Genomic DNA, 18,366 nt, shown 5'->3' on the forward strand with positions numbered 1-18,366 from the left:
GATTGAATGTGTTATATTCTCCTACATTAATTTCATATTTCCACAAACGTTAAGTGTTTCCTTTCAAATGGAATCAAGAATATGCATATCCTTGCTTCACGGCCTGAGCTACAGACGGTTAGTTAAAAGACTACACAATAAAAATTCTGCATAATGGCACAGCATACATTTTACTGGTGGAAAGTTGATATGCTTCATATTACTGCCATATGACTGGTTTCGCATTTGTCTCCAGCGATTATAAGGTAAAATAGATCCAAAACTGGTGTCACTTATATTTACAACTCCCTTATCCAAATGAATTACTAATTTACCTAGCTATTATTAATAGCTCGTATCAAGTTGTAAATTACAGTGCATGGAGAAGGGTGTTATTTTTATATGAAAAAATGCAGTATTTGCTTTTTCTATTTGGAATCGGTAGGTTCGCTAGACCTTATTCCAGGTTTCCTCACACATAAAGGTGGTGGAATTATAAGGGAATTAAGTCAAGGTCAGAACACCACTTATCTCCTGCAAGCTGACTTTGGTCGCCAGTTGTATGGTGTTTTCTCTGACACATTGGTGCAGCTGGCTTATGGGTTAAGCGAGCAGTGTGTCAAGAAGCAGTGCGCCTTGGCAGTGTCGTGTTTCAGAGGACGCATGGCTCTCAACCTTCGCCTCTCCCGAGGCCGTAAGGGAGTTGCAGCGATTGGACAAGACTGTAACTACCAATTGGATATCACAAAATTGGTGAGAAAAAGGGGTAAAAAAAAAAGTTATAAAAAGGACACGTCTTATCTGTAGACATCTCTGCCGCACCTTCATTCCACCCGAACAAATAGCATGCTATTCTCATGTTTAAATACGCAGAGAGAAAAGGGAATTATATTCAATATATGCTCGCTTAACTTTGGTCAGAATCGGGCCCTTAAACACACACACAGATTTCATTTCCACCTCCCCCCAACTGCTGCACCCCCCGCCTGCGTGCCCAGCCTATCAATGCCCCCTGGCAGGCAGCCATTACATTGTGATTATGATGCAATCAGGGCACTCGTGGGAGCGATCGGTGCAGTAATCACACATAGCCTATAATCCTGCTAATGAGCGTGGCGTGTGCTCACGGACACTAGTCCTACAATCCCTCTAATGAGCATGGTTTGTGCTAACATACACTAGGCCTATAATCCTGCTCATGAGCGTGGCGTGTTCCGACTGACGCTAGGCCTATAATGCTGCTAATTAGCGTGGCGTGTGCTAACGGACTCTAGGCCGTCTGGCTGGCCTCTCTCTGGACAGTCCAGCATCTATGAGGTCTGATTACATTCTGCCCAATTTATTAATGCCCTTAAATACTGATGTGACTGGGAGGAATTACAGAATTGACAACTGATGTGCGTAGTATTTTGAAGCCAACTGGTGTAATGCATTATTATATGATTATAATGTATTGTTCTGGAAGACTTGTCATACATGATCCTGACTAAAAAAATAGCTTGTTTCAGTCTTGAGAAATGTCTGCATTAAAATACATACTAATTTGCAATGCAGGCATACTGGAAAGTTAATGTTGTACTTACAGCACACATCGTTATGGTTTCATTCCTAGTATGGGACTTTCATGCTGCTCCTTTTCATTGTAATTACTCTTTTAGTCCCGTGATTTAAGATATGCCTTTTCCCCTCCTAACCTCAGATATAAATTACAGTCAAGATTTTCTAGTTTCAACATAAGGGGAAAGCCATTGCGATTGGGTCGTGCTTTCGATGTATAATTTCTACATGACCCCCCAAAAATCCCTGGTAAATGTAGTTTAGCTCATCAGCTAACTGCTAATAGGGTGAAATGCTTGTTCAATGAGCAGATGTGTTATATTCATTTTGCTCGCTCGTTAGTGGGACCGAATCCAGATGAGACAATTACTGTATGAACTCAAACACAGGCCCATTATGCCCAGTAGTGCAGACAAAAATGGCTCAGTAGGGGGGGAAAAAAAAGGTGAAAGGTGGGTACGTAATCGAGAGAGAAAACAGACAAGGGCAGAACTTCCAGTTTAGAATAACCATATAATTAGTTATAGTGTACAAAAGACTCTGTAGCCTACAGCAATGCCGAGTTTGGTTATACAGTGTTTTGGCAACGACAGCAATATGTATCTATCTACACAGAGATGTTTTAAGGGCTTTTAGGCAAGAAGCAACATCTTCTTAGCTACAGTGTCATATACAAATATCCCTGTGTACTGCGCAGCAGAAGAAATCCCAAAAAAAGCATAATTACTCTAGATACAGTATGATCTGAAAGCCAACATTCACAGCAATAAGACTCTTGGTTAGCACACACTCAAGTCTTCAACATCCAAACTAGCTCACCTATGGCTATAAACCTTAATACATGACAATGACAGCAGGCATTCATATCTTCTATCCTAAGTCATAATACTTATCTGCAGTGAGTTCTCTTTTACAGTAGCTTAGTGTTTCTGTTGTTATTTCTCTTTGTATTTTATTTAACCAATGTGGTAATGCTGCACTATTGCCAAACAAACGCAGACTGAATAAAAGTGGTTGCTCCCTCGACTCCCATTGGGTTCTATGTCTTCTTTTAGCTATTGCAGGTGGTCTCCTGGTGAACGGAGACTGAGGCTGATCCTCGGTCAGTTTCTGGGGCGCTGCTGGTGGTAGAGGGGTCATCAGAGCAGTATTTCATCTGCAGGGAGCGGCCTACGTAGCTCCAGTACTCCCTCCGGATGGTGTCCTTCTCCTGGGCCAGGAGCTCACAGAGCTTGCGGGAGGACAGGAGGGATCGGGATGGAGAGAGACGGAGAGGGTTAGAGTTATAGCAGGATTAAAGGGTTGAAGGGGCAAAACACGAGAGACGGACCGAGTGGACAAGAGATCCATTTACACAACACAGCAGAAAGAACTGATGTGGTAAGATAATGCTGTGTCAAGATAATGCTGTGTCAGGTGTATGTTGCTCACCTGGGGGGGGGGGGTTTGCACTCTCTTGCAACCCATGTGTTTTGAACTTTGCACTGATTTGCTAATACTTGCTTGTTAAATATTTTGATAAAGTACAACTGAAATGTATTTATAAATGCCTGGAATATTTCAATTTCTTATACAATAGGTTAAAGTTATGTATAGTAACCCCAGGTGTAAAATATTAAATAAATGGCTGCTTCTCAGAAAGTATTAAACTGTCAACTATCGGCATATCTATTTATTATGGCCATCGAAATGTTAGCTATTAAAATCAGATCCAACAATAATATCAAGAGGTTAGAAATCCAGGGCTTAAAACAGGGATGCAAACTGGTGTGGGCCCAAAAAGGTGACGTTCTTTTTTTCTCACTGAAACATGCTAAACAAATCCCTGCTAGGGGGGAACGCTGGTTAACTAATTAAAACAACAAAGAATATGATCTACATGATCAGTCTGTGTGTAAAATAAAGTTAGTGTGAACCTAACTCAAAGCTAAAAAAAAAAATGTAAGGAAAGCAATCCAATGTTATTCGTTGCCTAGACTTTCCTACAAATGACACTCAAGTCTTGAGAAAAAGAAAAAAAATAATAATATTGCAGTCTTTATAATAGAATGCTTGTGACCACACACACACACATTTAAATATTGCACAAACAGGCATTCTATTTTTGCTCTATTATAGTGGTCACTATAGTAGACATTGATCTAGTGCACAAGGCTACATGTGTTTAAAAATAACATGAACTGAGTAAAACATTTAATAATCCCCCCTCACTCACACAAAAGGGTTACTGTCAAGTTCAACACAACAAAAGTGTTACTATCAAGTTCAACACAACAAAAGTGTTACTATCAAGTTCAACACAAAAGTGTTACTATCAAGTTCAACACAACAAAAGTGTTACTGTCAAGTTCAACACAACAAAAGTGTTACTGTCAAGTTCAACACAACAAAAGGGTTACTGTCAAGTTCAACACAACAAAAGGGTTACTGTCAAGTTCAACACAACAAAAGGGTTACTGTCAAGTTCAACACAACAAAAGGGTTACTGTCAAGTTCAACACAACAAAGGGGTTACTGTCAAGTTCAACACAACAAAAGGGTTACTGTCAAGTTCAACACAACAAAAGGGTTACTGTCAAGTTCAACACAACAAAAGTGTTACTGTCAAGTTCAACACAACAAAAGGGTTACTGTCAAGTTCAACACAACAAAAGCAATATATTTGGGCTACATTGTTCACTTTCTGCCTGTGGACATCGGTTCTACAATGTGCCAGCAGAGCATGATACCCTTTGTTGGCATAATTGATCTCTTTCAGGCAGAGAGTACACCTGTCATACCCCTTTTTAATTCCCTGTATTGAAAGAGGGAAAGCGTGTGGCCTGTTTCCGTCACCTCTATTGGCCTACAGCATAAGTCAGGCCCAGCTCCAGCTACACTTGATCCCTGAATCCACTTGTTTAACAAGGAACGCCTCATTTTCACCTAATTCTCTCATTCTGAAAATTGACCACATACTGTACAGGAAAAACATTAGTTCACATATATAGTTGGTTCCTTAGCTAGTTCACATTTCACACAGATTGCCAGGGTCCATTAAACAACTAACGCGTTAAAACTTGAGAAACGGCAAGAATTGTATACCAGTTAATACTATAGCGAATTGGTTAGGTTACAAACGTTAGCTCATTTGATGTTGTAACGTTCGCAAGCTAGCTGTCTGACTTCATTAGCCAGCTAATTTTCACACAAATTCAATAATTTGATCAGCTGAATTGGCTAATGTTGCTCAACATTTATCTGGCTAGCTAATGGAGAATTAGATCCAGCTACTATAGCGAGATACTTAACGCTAACAACACTTTCTCCCTCACCTCAAACTTTACAAATGGCAGTTGTTTTTCGGTTACAGTTGACGGTACGCACCGTCATATTCGCACCCCCATTCGTGGTCAGGCTTCTTTCTCATCTAACTCTTCCGTTATCGTTTAGGGACGCGCTGCTGTAACTAACAAACTGCCTTTGCACCCTACTGCTGTCTTTCCAGAGACCTCGCTGAATCTGTAACTAGCAAATCTCTTCAATCGCGTGCTGCATTCTATTGTTATGTGAACGATTGGCTGAGCCTTGGTCACAGTCAGTATTGCTCCAAACGCGCATCCAAACGCTTACAGATAGTAGTGATCCAAAGCCCCCCCTCCCCAAACTTTTTTCATCGGATCTACACGATTCATGTAGGTCACATATTTTGGATTCAAAACGGACAATTTCGCCAAAAGGTGACTAGTTTTACATCCCTGTGAAAAACAGGTGTCATTGTACACTGATGATTCATGTTCTTTTAAATCCACAATTTGGATCCCTCCACAGCCTCAGATGATCTACATACTTTTTCTAACCTCTGGATTACAACCAAATTATGATAAATGTACGTATTGCATCAGGAGAAAAAACAAAACAAAAAAAACATTTTATATTTCCGTGTAGTTTAACAATAAAATAATCGGACTGATGTGGACATCCTCGGTATTCATATCCTGAAAGAAATACATCCTCTCACTAAAATACATTTGAATAGAAAGTTAGCAAAAAAAAGAAAATATTGCTACCATGAAAAGGAAAATACCTGTCTATTTGTAGAGAAATCCCCCTGATTAATTCTAGTCATGTGCCAGTTTACCTATTTGCTTATGGCCTTGCCTACACCTAGCTAAGAAACTATATTATATGGAACGGTAAGCCAGACAAAATGCAAAGGAGCCTATTTATATAATGAATATGAATTCAGAAGGCAGAAATGATTACATATTAAATTCATTCTGATTACAACCTCTCACTCTTATTTGAAAATGAAAATCTCAGAAATATATATATATATATACACATACATATAACAAACCATAAAGTTTGTTGCAATTTCAGTTTAATCCACCAGAAAAGACAGAACAAAAAAATACTAATATTACAGTTAAAACACAAAATACACTAATTGATTAAAAAAGCATTTTTGGAATAAAAACTAGTATGAGTATAATCCTTTTAAATTATGTCATAAATAGGACTGGTGGAGTTGTCACACATGCAGCTAATGGAAACATATGGAAATGTCTGCTCTACCCAAAATGTCAACAATTGCCGCAAAAATGGATGAGGCAAGTGGAAGGGGGGGAAAGTAAGGAAGTTGTCTGTCTGCCCTGCATTAAAGACCAAAATTGGTTAAAGAAAATTGTCATAAATAAAAAAGTATATCAGTTTCATTTAAAGGACCAAAAAATTGACAGCTGTGCCATGTAGATTGCAAAATAGCTGTGAAGCGATTTACGATATACCGATTCCATGGTACATGGTTTATAAAACTGATACACAAAACAATGCCGGATTTTAAAAAAACGTTACATTTTTCAATAATTTTTTTTATTTTTTAATTCTTGCAAGCAATAGAATGTTATACAGTGCATTTGGGAATTATTCAGACCCTTTGACTTTTTCCACATTTTATTACATTACAGACATTCTAACATTTATGGAATAGATTTTTCCCCCTCATCCATCTAAACACAAAACCCCATGATGACAAAAAAAAAACAGGTTTAGAAATCTTTGCAAATGTATTAAAAATTAAACGGTCTGCAAGTCCTTCTGTGGAGATGGGGGAACCTTCCAGAAGGACAACCATCTCTGCAGCACTCCACCAGGCCTTTATTGTAGAGTGGGCAGATTGAAACCACTCCTCAGTAAAAGGCACGACAGCACGCTTTGAGATTGCCAAAAGGCACCTAAAGGAGTCTCAAACCATGACAAACAAGATTCTCTGGTCTGATGAAACAACAAAGATTGAACTCTTTGGCCTGACTGCCAAGTGTCAAGTCTGGAGGAAACCTAGCACCATTATGCTGTGGGGATGTTTTTCAGCAGCAGGGACTGGGAGACGAGGCAGGATCGAGGCAAAGATGAATGGAGCAAAGTACAGAGATCCTTGATGAAGTCCTGAGCGCTCTGGAGCAGGTTGTCAGACTGGGGAGAAGTTTCACCTTCCAACAGGACAACGACCCTAAGCACACAGCCAAGACAATGCAGGCATGGCTTCGGGAAAAGTCTCTGAATGTCCTTGAGTGGCCCAGCCTGAGCCCGTACTTGAACCAGATTGAACATCTCTGGAGAGACCTGAAAATAGCTGTGCAGCGACGCTCCCATCCAACCTGTCAGAGCTTGAGAGGCTCTGCAGAGAAGAATGGGAGAAACTCCCCAAATACAGGTGTGCCAAGCTTGTAACGTCATACTCAAGAAGACTCAAGGCTGTAATTGCTGCCAAAGGTTCTTCAACAATGTACTGAGTAAAGGGTCTGAATACTTATGTAACTGATTTCATTTAGATTTTTTGCACAAAAAAACAAAAACCTGTTTTTGCTTTGTCATTATGTGGTATTGTGTGCAGATTGATGAGGAAAAAAACGATTTAATCAATTTTAGATTAAGGCTGTAACGTATCAAAATGTGGAAAAAGTCAAGGGATCTGAATACTTTCCGAATGCACTATGTATCTACAAAAAAATATATATGGGGGATTTTAAATGATGCAGACAATTACATTGTAGCTTCTATCAATCTACAGTATTTGCAACATTAAAGCTGATCTACCACCTATAAAAACAATAATAAAAAAAAAACTTGCTTGTTTGATTATGTGCAAATCAAATGACCTGGTCATTATTTATATTGTATCCATTACCACAGCTAACACAGCCACGGCAGGAGTACTGGTGGTGAATTAGTTGGCTAATGGCTACTCAACATACAGGTAACTGCCAAAACTAAGGAAACACTAACATAACATCTCTTAATAGGGTGCTGGGCCCCCACGAGCCAGAACAGCTTCAATGCACCTTGGCATAGATTCTACAAGTGTCTGGAAGTCTGGAGGGATGCAACACCATTCTTCCATGAGAAATTCCATAATTTGGTGTTTTGTTGGTGGTGGTGACAAATGGTCTCAGGCACCGCTCCAGAATTTCCCATAAGTGTTGAGATCTGGTGACTGAGATGGCCATGGCATTTCATTTTCATGCTCATCAAACCATTCAGTTGCCCTGTGGATGAGAACACTGTCATCTTATATGTCAAAAATAATGGCCTGCCCAGCATTTTTATACATGCTTAAGGTCATGATGGGATGCTAAAGAAACCACTCCTATGTGGAGGCACCTGCTTTCAATATACTTTGTATCCCTCATTTACTCAAGCGGTTCCATTATTTTAGCAGTTACCTGTACATTGACATCTCTCGAGGTGGCACTAGCATCGAGAAACATTAATTTTTAAAAAAGTAAATAGAGGAAAAATACAAATCACATTCTCAACAACCAACTGAAAGCAATCCCGTCCTGCTGCATGCATTTCCGAGTAGACGGAACTAAAATAAGTATAAGAGCTCCTGCAGTGACTTTCTGAATGAGCCAATGCCTATTGAAAACAGCAGAAAAAGAAAAAAAAACTCCCAAGAAACCTAATTAACTCCGATACACACACCCGAGCATTGGGTTCCCCAATACAGAGGCAGCATACCAGCTGTCATTCAAACTGCCAGGTAGACATTGGAGGCTTGGAAAAGCACGTAAGACATCCGCCGCGATAGGCGAAAGAGTTTTCAAATCCGACACGCGGACTCGTTGAATAATTCCTACTGATTTACCCTTTTTCCTCAGCCTTGAACTGTTGGTGCGAGGGCTGGTATACACTGATTGACTCGGAGTCAATGTTTTATACTGGAAATGTACTAAGAAAGGAGACGTCCCAGCTATGGTAGAACACTATTTTCATTCTCTGCACATTGTTGCAAAGTTCCTCAGCATCTACACCAGTTTCACAATCTGTTCAGGCAGAGCACTAGCACATTTCAACTCATCAAAGCTTGGTGTTTAGTTGAATCAAGTGTGCTACTGCTGGGCTAGAATAAAAATATGCACTCCCTTCGGTTCCTCCAGGAAATGGATTGAGAAACAGTGATCGAAAGACCCCTTTCATCCGAGTGCACAACTAAATCCTACTTCTGCCACCATCTGTCTCTAAATTAGTTTATGGGTGAATTTTGGCCCATTCCTCCTGACAGAGCTGGTGTAACTGAGTCAGGTTTGTAGCCCTCCTTGCTCGCACACGCTTTTTCTGTTCCGCCCACAAATTTTCTATAGGGTTGAGATCAGGGCTTTGTGATGGCCACTCCAATACCATTACTTTCTTGTCGTCAAACCCTTTTACCACAACTTTGGAAGCATGCTTGGGGTCATTGTACATTTGGAAGACCCATTTGCGACCAAGCTTTAACTAACGTCTTGAGATGTTGCTTCAATATATCCACAATTTCCCTGCCTCATGATGCCATCTATTTTGTGAAGTGCACCAGTCCCTCCTGCAGCAAAGCACTCCCACAACATGATGCTGCCACCCCCGTACTTCACGGTTGGGAGGGTGTTCTTCGGCTTGCAAGCCTCCCCCTTTCCCCTCCAAATATAACAATGGTCATTATGGCCAAACAGTTCTACTTTTGTTTCATCAGACCCGAGGACATTTCTCCAAAAAGTATGATCTTTGTCCCCATGTGCAATTGCAAACTGTAGTCTGGCTTTTTTCTGTTGGTTTCGCTCATTTCTTTTGATTTTCCCATGATGTCAAGCAAAGAAGCACTGAGTTTGAAGGTAGGCCTTGAAATACATCCACAGGTACACCTCCAATTGACTCAAATGATGTCAATTAGCCTATCAGAATCTTCTAAAGCCATGACATCATTTTCTGGAATTTTCCAAGCTGTTTAAAGGCACAGTCAACTTAGTGTATGTAAACTTCTGACCCACTGGAATTGTGATACAGTGAATTATAAGTGAAATAATCTGTCCGTAAACAATTGTTGGAAAAATTACTTGTATCATGCACAAAGTAGATGTCCTAACAGACTTGCCAAAACTATAGTTTGTTAACAAGAAATTTGTGGAGTGGTTGAAAACCTAGGTTTAATGACTCCAACCTATGACTCCAACGCACATTGACTCGGTACCCCCTGTATATATAGCCTCATTATTATTTTGTGTAATTATATTATATATATATATATTTTTTTTTTTAACTTTCATTTATTTAGTGAATCTTTTCTTAACTCTTATTTGTCTGTCTTAAAACTGCATTGGTGGTTAAGGGCTTGTACATAAGCATTTCACGGTTGTATTCGGCAAATACAATTGTATTTGATTTTATATGCATATCACTACTATAAAGTAATCCCAAATGTGAAATTAGATTATGCCTATTTTCCCATACATTTGGGCTGAACTATCCCTTTAAGTCCAATAGGTCCCAGTGCTGCTCACCTCCAGGGCCTTGCTAAGGACCTCCACCTGGTCTCCTGAGGTGTTCTCCAGGGAGTCCTCGTAGATGTCCACCAGGAAGCCCAGCAGGTAGGGCGAGCAGTGGGTCTCCTTGAGCTCCAGGATCTGCTCCAGGAGACCCGGGTGGGACGACAGGCCCCGGTCCTGCAGAATCCTGGGGGAAAAGGAGGAGGAGAGGGGTGTGAAAAGCTTCAGCCAACTCTACAGAAGCAGTATCCCAATTCAGAGCTCCTACACTAAACATTGTGACTTCTGACATCTGCTGGTGGAGGATAGAAACTGCAAGATAAGTAAATTATTATTATTAGCCATTCATTATGTTGTAGACTCACAAATTAAAGACCCAGTGCAGTAAAAAACTTCATTTAACAGTGTTTTATACATATTTCCATACTATTGAAAATCATGATAATGTCCTTGTTAGTGTAAGAGTGGTTTAAAAAGACTGCCTGAAATGTCAGCCTGTTTTGGTGGGATGAGGTTTTGTCCTGCCTAGTTACATCACCAGGCGGTAAATGAATTAATAGACCAATAAGAAAGAGTTCCAAACCTCTCTGCCAATAACAGCTCGTTTTCAGGTTTCCCCTCTCCACTCAGACCAGTCCTACCAAAATTCTTGCTTGAAAAATTACTCTTTGATAAGAATATATGTGTTTCTTTTTGACCATTTTAATGGAAAAACAATCACAGCAAGGTACTTAATCGTTACCCAATGCTAACTAGTGTTAGCACAATGACAAAGTCTATGGCATCTACTAGCATGCTAGCAGTTACGATGGACTTCCAGTCACTGCAATAACGCTAATTAGCAACTTCCTTCAAACTGCACACATGGACATAAATGGTACCCAGGAGTTCATCTACACTCTGAAGTACTGTAGATAGTGCCTCATTGCCAAAATTCTTGCCAAAATTCTTAAGTATTCATATTTAAGGTCCAATGCAGCTGATTTTATCTGAATATCAGATAAAAACAGCTGCATTGAACCTTAAATATGAATACTTAAGAATTTTGGCAATGAGGCACTATCTACAGTACTTCAGTGTAGATGAACTTCTGGGTACCATTTATGTCCATGTGTGCAGTTTGAAGGAAGTTGCTAATTAGCGTTAGCGCAGTGACTGGAAGTCCATGGTAACTGCTAGCATGCTAGTAGATGCCATAGACTTCGTCATTGTGCTAACACTAGTTAGCATTGGCTCACGAAACTACCTCCATACTTGATGCAGAGACATACAAATGTCCTAAATCCCTATGTATCCCTTTAAGTATTATTTAATTCCCTACTGAATGAATCCTGTATGATACCTACCCTTTCAAATAGTTCCACACACTTTCATTGTGGGGAGCCTTCTTGATCTGTTTGAGACTGTACCTTAAAAAAGACAAAGGAAAACACATTTATCAGATGTGTCTGATGTAGGACACTGGAAATCTCTGTCCAGTCCAGAAAAGAGCCCTACCCCCATTAAAATAAATAAAATCCCGTAACCAAGGAGATCCAAAACAACTAGATAGGTGTAATGCTGGAAGACCCATCTAGCCTATCAGAGGGCAAGGTGGAGCTACTATTATGATGCTCATACGGATCACATTCTTTCAGATATGAACTCAGCAAAAAAAGAAATGTCCCTTTTTCAGGACCCTGTCTTTCAAAGAATTCATAAAAATCCCAAAAAACTTTACAGATCTTTATTGTAAAGGGTTTAAACACTGTTTCCCATGCTTGTTCAATGAACCATAAACAATTAATGAACATGCACCTGTGGAACGGTTGTTAAGACACTAACAGCTTACAGACGGTAGACAACTAAGGTCACAGTTATGAAAACTTAGGACACTAAAGAGGCCTTTCTACTGACTCTGAAAAACACCAGAAGAAAGATGCCCAGTGTCCCTGCTCATCTGCGTGAACGTGCCTTAGGCATGCTGCAAGGAAGCATGAGGACTGCAGATGTGGCCAGGGAAATAAATTGCAATGTCCGTACTGTGAGACGCCGCTACAGGGAGACAGGACAGACAGCGGATCGTCCTCGCAGTGGCAGACCACGTGTAACAACACCTGCACAGGATCGGTACATCACACCTGCGGGACAGGTACAGGATGGCAACAACAACTGCCCAAGTTGCACCACGAATGCACAATCCCTCCATCAGTGCTCAAACTGTCTGCAATAGGCTGAGAGAGACTGGAATGAGGGCTTATAGGCCTGTTGTCTGGTGAGGCCCTGCCTTACATCACCGGCAACAATGTCACCTATGGGCACAAACCCACCGTCGCTGGACCAGACAGGACTGACAAGAAGTGCTCTTCACTGACGAGTCACGGATTTGTCTCACCAGGGGTGATGGTCGGATTCGTGTTTATCATTGAAGGAATGAGTATTACACCGAGGCCTGTACTCTGGAGCAGGATCGATTTGGAGGTGGAGGGTCCGTCATGGTCTGGGGCGGTGTGTCACAGCATCACCGGACTGAGCTTGTTGTCATTGCAAGCAATCTCAACGCTGTGCGTTACAGGGAAGACATCTGGTACCTTTCCTGCAGGCTCATCCTGAAATGACCCTCCAGCATGACAATGCCATCTGCAATACTACTCGTTCTGTGCGTGATTTTCTGCACGACAGGAATGCCAGTGGTCTGCCATGGCCAGCGAAGAGCCCGGATCTCAATCCCATTGAGCACGTCTGGGAACTGTTGGATCGGAGGGTGAGGGCTAGGGGCATCCGCCCCCAGAAATGTCTGGGAACTTGCAGGTGCCTTGGTGGAAGAGTGGGGTAACATCTCACAACAAGAACTGGCAAATCTGGTTCAGTTCATGAGGAGGAGATGCATTGCAGGACTTAATGCAGCTGGTGGCCACACCAGATACTGACTGTTACTTTTGATTTTGACCCCTCCTTTGTTCAGGGACACATTATTCCATTTCTGTTAGTCACATGTCTGTGGAACTTGTTCAGTTTATGTCTCAGTTATTGAATCATGTTATGCTCATACAAATATTTACACGTGTTAAGTTGCTGAAAATAAACGCAGTTGACAGTGAGAGGACATTCCTTGTTTTGCTGAGTTTATGAAGTGTCTATGATGAAGTGTCTGGTGAGTAGGGGCTAGGAGGATGAAGTGTCTGGTGGGTAGGGGCTAGGAGGATTAAGTGTCTGGTGGGTAGGAGGTTGTTTCTTTCCCATTTTCAGTTTCTACTCAAGAGTAGTAAGGTGTGGGGCCGACATGAGATATGGTATGTAGGGAGAGCAGGTACATACTGTACTTCTCTGTTGAGTATGGATGGGTCTGAGTAGCCTGTTGTGTGGGAGATGACGTAGTGCCTCTGGTTCCATGCAGAGTTGTTCCTCACATCCTCCTCCAACAACTGCTCCACATACTCCAGCTCACTGTCCCACAGCTTGTACTCCTGGAGAACAATACACACCTATTTAGTACTGACACGCCATACACTTTAGTCGACACACTTACAGTATTTAGTCCAGATACACACACAGTATTTAGACCAGACACACATTTAGTAATGACAGAGACAAACACACCATTGTCATTGCTATACAGTATTCCAATGGCATGTGACCACTGATTAATATGCACTGCAGATAAAGGATTTTCTGGTTCAGAAATCTCCCTTCATGCTGATATCCTAGAGACACTTCTGATCCATCCGCTACTAGATACTTTCCAAGACTATACAGTGATTCAATCACACATAACAAGGACAACAAAACTGCACAGTCATGATCAATGCAGCCCATTTCAGAGAGCCACAGGAGGTCTGTTCAGAGGCAGAATGCAAATGTCACTTCATTTGCATAGACATGTGAAAATAAATTATGCAAATCAAGGCCATTTGGTTTCATTAACACAAATCTGGAGCTGATAACATTTTCAAAATTGGGCCATTGAGTCTTAGGTAGGCTACATTCACAATGCTTTTGCAGTTTGACCGCAAATCATGCAACACTACTGTAATAAGTGGAGTGAGAGAATGAAAGGAAAGGGACAACCGAAACTGGGTTCATCGCTTTGCTCGTCTAGCAGAAGTGTCAGCTTATCATTCCAATCAGAGACACAGAGAGGAAATCTTTGGCACCACCCGTTCTACTAGCAATAGATTGTTATTTGACAATTTCTGATGGCTATACATTGTTATTTGACCCGTTCTGATAGCAATAGATTTGACCCTTTCTACTAGCAATAGATTATTTTACCCTTTCTACTAGCAACAGATTGTCATTTGACCCTTTCTGATAGCAATAGAATATTTGCATTCTCCAAAGGCAGCCATATACTCTCCATTTCATAAGAAGATATGTGATTGTGAATGTGTAACAGAGTAGTTCTAGTCCCTGTCCCAAACTGGGCTTATCCAGAGACACACTGCACAGGAACACTTCCTACTCAATAAGCACCGTCAATACCACTGACCCATAAAAGCCAAGGTGAGGGTGAGGAGATGTCACTTGGTCCAGGACAATAGTAATTCTATGTGTCAGGGCAGGAGGTGTCACTTGGTCCAGGACAACAGTAATTCTATGTCTCAGGAAAGGAGACGTCACTTGGTCCGGAACAACAGCAATTCTATGTGTCAGGGCAGGAGATGTCACTTGCACCATGGCCGCTACTAGCACACAGCTAACAATTCACCATGAGTTAGAAACACAACCTGGTTGTTGAGGCTCCTACCTTGAGGACCCACTGTCTGTGCTGCCAGGCGTGGTAGTTCTTAGCATCCTGACTTAGGATCTCTGCAATGAACTCCAGTTCTTCCGAGGGGTCGTTCAGCCACTCCACCACCATACGTCTATGGTGCCTAGGATAAGAAGAAGACGGTTATTGACACACATTCTATGGTTCTACACAAGTCTTTGTGTAACAGAAGAACACGTTTATTGTTCAACTTATTGAGAAGGAAAATGTATCTATATGCTCAAAAGCAAATGTTGGAGACAAACAGCCTGATGATGTCATCCAGTCACATGCTAATTTTCCAAAGTACAGCACACAATATTTTACATAAAGTAGGTTCTTAAAGGATTATAGTGTTAGTCTGCTCCATGTTTGCTTTTTGCCATGTCAAATTTAGTATTGTTAGATTGTGATACTGGGATAGTGACACAAATTTAGATTGGAAGAGCTCACCAGACTTGGTAGTTTTTGGGCTGGTCCTCAATGATGGCCGTAATGTACCTCATCTCCTCTCTCAGGTCCTTCTCCAGGGCCTGCAGTAACACTCGCCGGTAGTGCCTTCACACACAGACACACAGAGAAAGAGTACACCCTTTCTTTAGGGTCTTGCACTTGTCATTTTCAAAGAGAGGGTTATACCAAGTAAAACTATTGATATTCTACTGTTGTTGTGTTCATAAATGATAATAACATTGGCTTACCATACAGTGTAATTTGCAGCATTCAGTTCAATAGCTTCAGCCGTCAGCGTGAATGCCCTGTCGCTTTTTTCATCATTCTTCAATAACGCTCGGAAATAGTCATACACGTCTGTGACTATTGGAGACAAAAGTGACATGTTTGGTTGCATGGGGTACGTGTGAAATGAAAAGTTTCTGATGCAAAGTGAAATAATTTTGACATGAATCGTAACTACTCAAAGGGACTTCGGAATCATTTGGTAGGCTAAATGCATGAGATTATATGCATAAAACAATATGGATGTATGGTTCTAAATTATATGCCAAGTTTAATATCTTACACTTGTCAGAGTAGGCAATCTTCACAACAGGATTGGGACCATCATCTTGTGGAACAGGTTCTAAATCAGCCCATTCTTTTCTGTCTCTTTTATATGAGCAGAGGCGGGAGGGAGAGAGAGAGGGTAAAGCTAGAGGGACATTGGTGAATGGGGCAACTGTTCTCTCCGCCAATGCGGCTACGACAAATGTTCAGGTATCCCTTTTAAATCAATGCAAAATATAAAACATTAATATCTAGCTATAATTGTAACAGTACTGTCAATTACAGATCGATCGGATCTCCCTTTCACGGCGAGCAAGCTAACGTAGCTAGCCAGCAAATTCAAACCAACTCAGGGAGTTGGGAAAAATAGCCAAATTGCTCCACAGAGAACAATCTTTGACTAGCTAATTAACGTTACACTCTGATAGCAATGTGAAACAGTCTTTATGCAGCTTCGACTTGTGATGAATGCATGGCTAAATTTGGCATCACTAACCACATGCAATCACTTTCTAGCTACCGTTAGCTAGCTACTTAGCCTAACTAGCTAGCTAGCTTACCTGTAAAACATATAACGGAACGGGTTTTCATAGTCAATTTCGGGCTCCTCTTCGACCCCTTCCTCGCTCCTCCTCTCATCCTGCAATTCTGAGGATACATGTGAAGTTTCTTCAATGCCTGACATTCTGTCATAAGCTGGTCTTTCGGTTGCAGGCTGAACAAGTGCTGCCTTATTTGCAACGTCGGACCTCTGTGTTGTTGCACTCATGTAATTTCCTGTTTTGTGCAACTCGGATAACCGTTTTACAAGGTACAGTGTACTGGAGCATGTATGATCCGCGTAGGGGTCGATAATAGTTGATTAATATTAATAAGAAAAATAAAGAGGAAGAAATATCAAGGAGGAAAGTTTTAAAACGTTGAGTGTTTGTCCGCTATAAGTTAGCTCATTATCAAATAAATGGTTTTCAAAATGGTTTGTTTTGTAAGTATTGGTACTTCAATACAACTGCTACCGCGTTCAAAACTGGTAAAAATGAGGTCAGTGATCTTCAGGTCCGAAAGTCGGAGATTTAGAAAAAGGCCCGAGCTGGAATTCCGAGTTGATTTGAACGCACTGAGGTTGGAGATTTTACGAGTTCCCAGTCGCTTTAAACGCGGCATGGGAAATCGGAAGAAAACCAGGTCAAATCATGACGTTGCAAAGGAGGCGGCTGAGCGGAGAAGGGCTGATAATAATGGCTGTAACGGTACAAATTAAATAACATCAAACACCTGGAAACTATGTGTTTGATACCATTCCACATTAGGGTGCCACAAACCTCCTGTGGACGTCAGTGATCTTCAGATCGGAAAGCTCTAGGAAGAGGCCCGAGTTCCCGACATGGAATTCCGAGTTGGATGACCGTTCGAACCGATTTTTCTCAGTCTGGAGCTCGCTTTTTTTCAGATCCCTATTGTCTCGAACGCACTGAAGTCGGAGTTCCCAGTTTTTTTGAATGTGGCATACTCACACAGGTTTACCAAAGACAGGTCTTGATCCGACATTGCAGGCGAATGCGGACTGACTGATCAACAAAGAACATTGCATCATAAACGACTCATTATTTTTAGACGTCAGTCAGTCAGTCACAATTTACCCATGATACATTACGATTTTGATCATTTCGAACATGGCCCTTGTTATACTGAACACATATAAATGCAACGTGTAAAGTTTTCGTCCAACGTTTCATGAGCTGAAATACAAGATCCCAGAAATGTTGTGCTCTCCAAATTTGTGCTAAATTTGTTTACATCCCTGTTAGTGGGCATTTCTCCTTTGCCAAGAGAATTCATTCACCTGACTGGCGTGGCATATCAAGAAGCTGATTAAACAGCATCATCATTAAACATATGCACCTTGTGCTCGGGACAATAAAATGCCACTCAAAAATGTGAGCAATGCCACAAATGTCTCAAGTTGAGGGAGCGTGCAATTGGCATGCTGACTGCAGGACTGTCCACCAGAGCTGTTGCCAGATAATTGAATGTTAATTTATCCACCATAAGCTGCCTCCAACATTGTTAAAGAGAATATAGCATTATGTAACCACGCCAGCCCAGAACCTCCACATCCTGCTTCTTCACCTGCGGGATCGTCTGAGACCAGCCACCTGATGAAACTGAGGAGTATTTATATCTGTAATAAAACCCTTTTGTGCGGAAATTTCAATTCAGATTGGCTTGGCCTGGCTCCCAAATTGGTCGCCCTATGCCCACCCATGGCTGATTAGGGCCTAATGAATTTAAATTGACTGATTTCCTTATGAACTG

General features: G+C 41.2%; 1 protein-coding gene across 6 annotated transcripts; it reads right to left on the reverse strand.

Moving 5' to 3' along the window:
- Positions 1-2,029: 2,029 nt before the first annotated feature.
- LOC110488956 (protein farnesyltransferase/geranylgeranyltransferase type-1 subunit alpha) lies at positions 2,030-17,704 on the reverse strand. 6 transcript variants are annotated; one of them, XM_090198554.1, is made up of 10 exons: positions 17,565-17,704; positions 16,611-16,698; positions 16,067-16,152; positions 15,747-15,861; positions 15,499-15,603; positions 15,043-15,169; positions 13,614-13,762; positions 11,663-11,725; positions 10,332-10,503; positions 2,030-2,767 (listed from the first exon to the last, which is right to left on the reverse strand). In XM_090198554.1, exons 2-10 carry the CDS (start codon positions 16,619-16,621, stop codon positions 2,588-2,590), a joined length of 1,008 nt encoding a protein of 335 aa, XP_090054680.1. In that variant the 5' UTR covers positions 16,622-16,698; positions 17,565-17,704; the 3' UTR covers positions 2,030-2,587. The 6 variants fall into 6 exon arrangements, with proteins under 6 accessions (XP_090054680.1, XP_090054679.1, XP_021417125.1 ...); XM_090198553.1 differs by having other exon boundaries at positions 17,373-17,694; XM_090198555.1 differs by lacking the exon at positions 2,030-2,767 and adding an exon at positions 5,883-8,063.
- Between the last annotated feature and the right edge of the window lie 662 nt (positions 17,705-18,366).

This window comes from Oncorhynchus mykiss, chromosome 14 (assembly GCF_057628025.1).
Source record: "Oncorhynchus mykiss isolate SJ-2025 chromosome 14, ASM5762802v1, whole genome shotgun sequence".
NCBI classification, from domain to species: domain Eukaryota; kingdom Metazoa; phylum Chordata; class Actinopteri; order Salmoniformes; family Salmonidae; genus Oncorhynchus; species Oncorhynchus mykiss.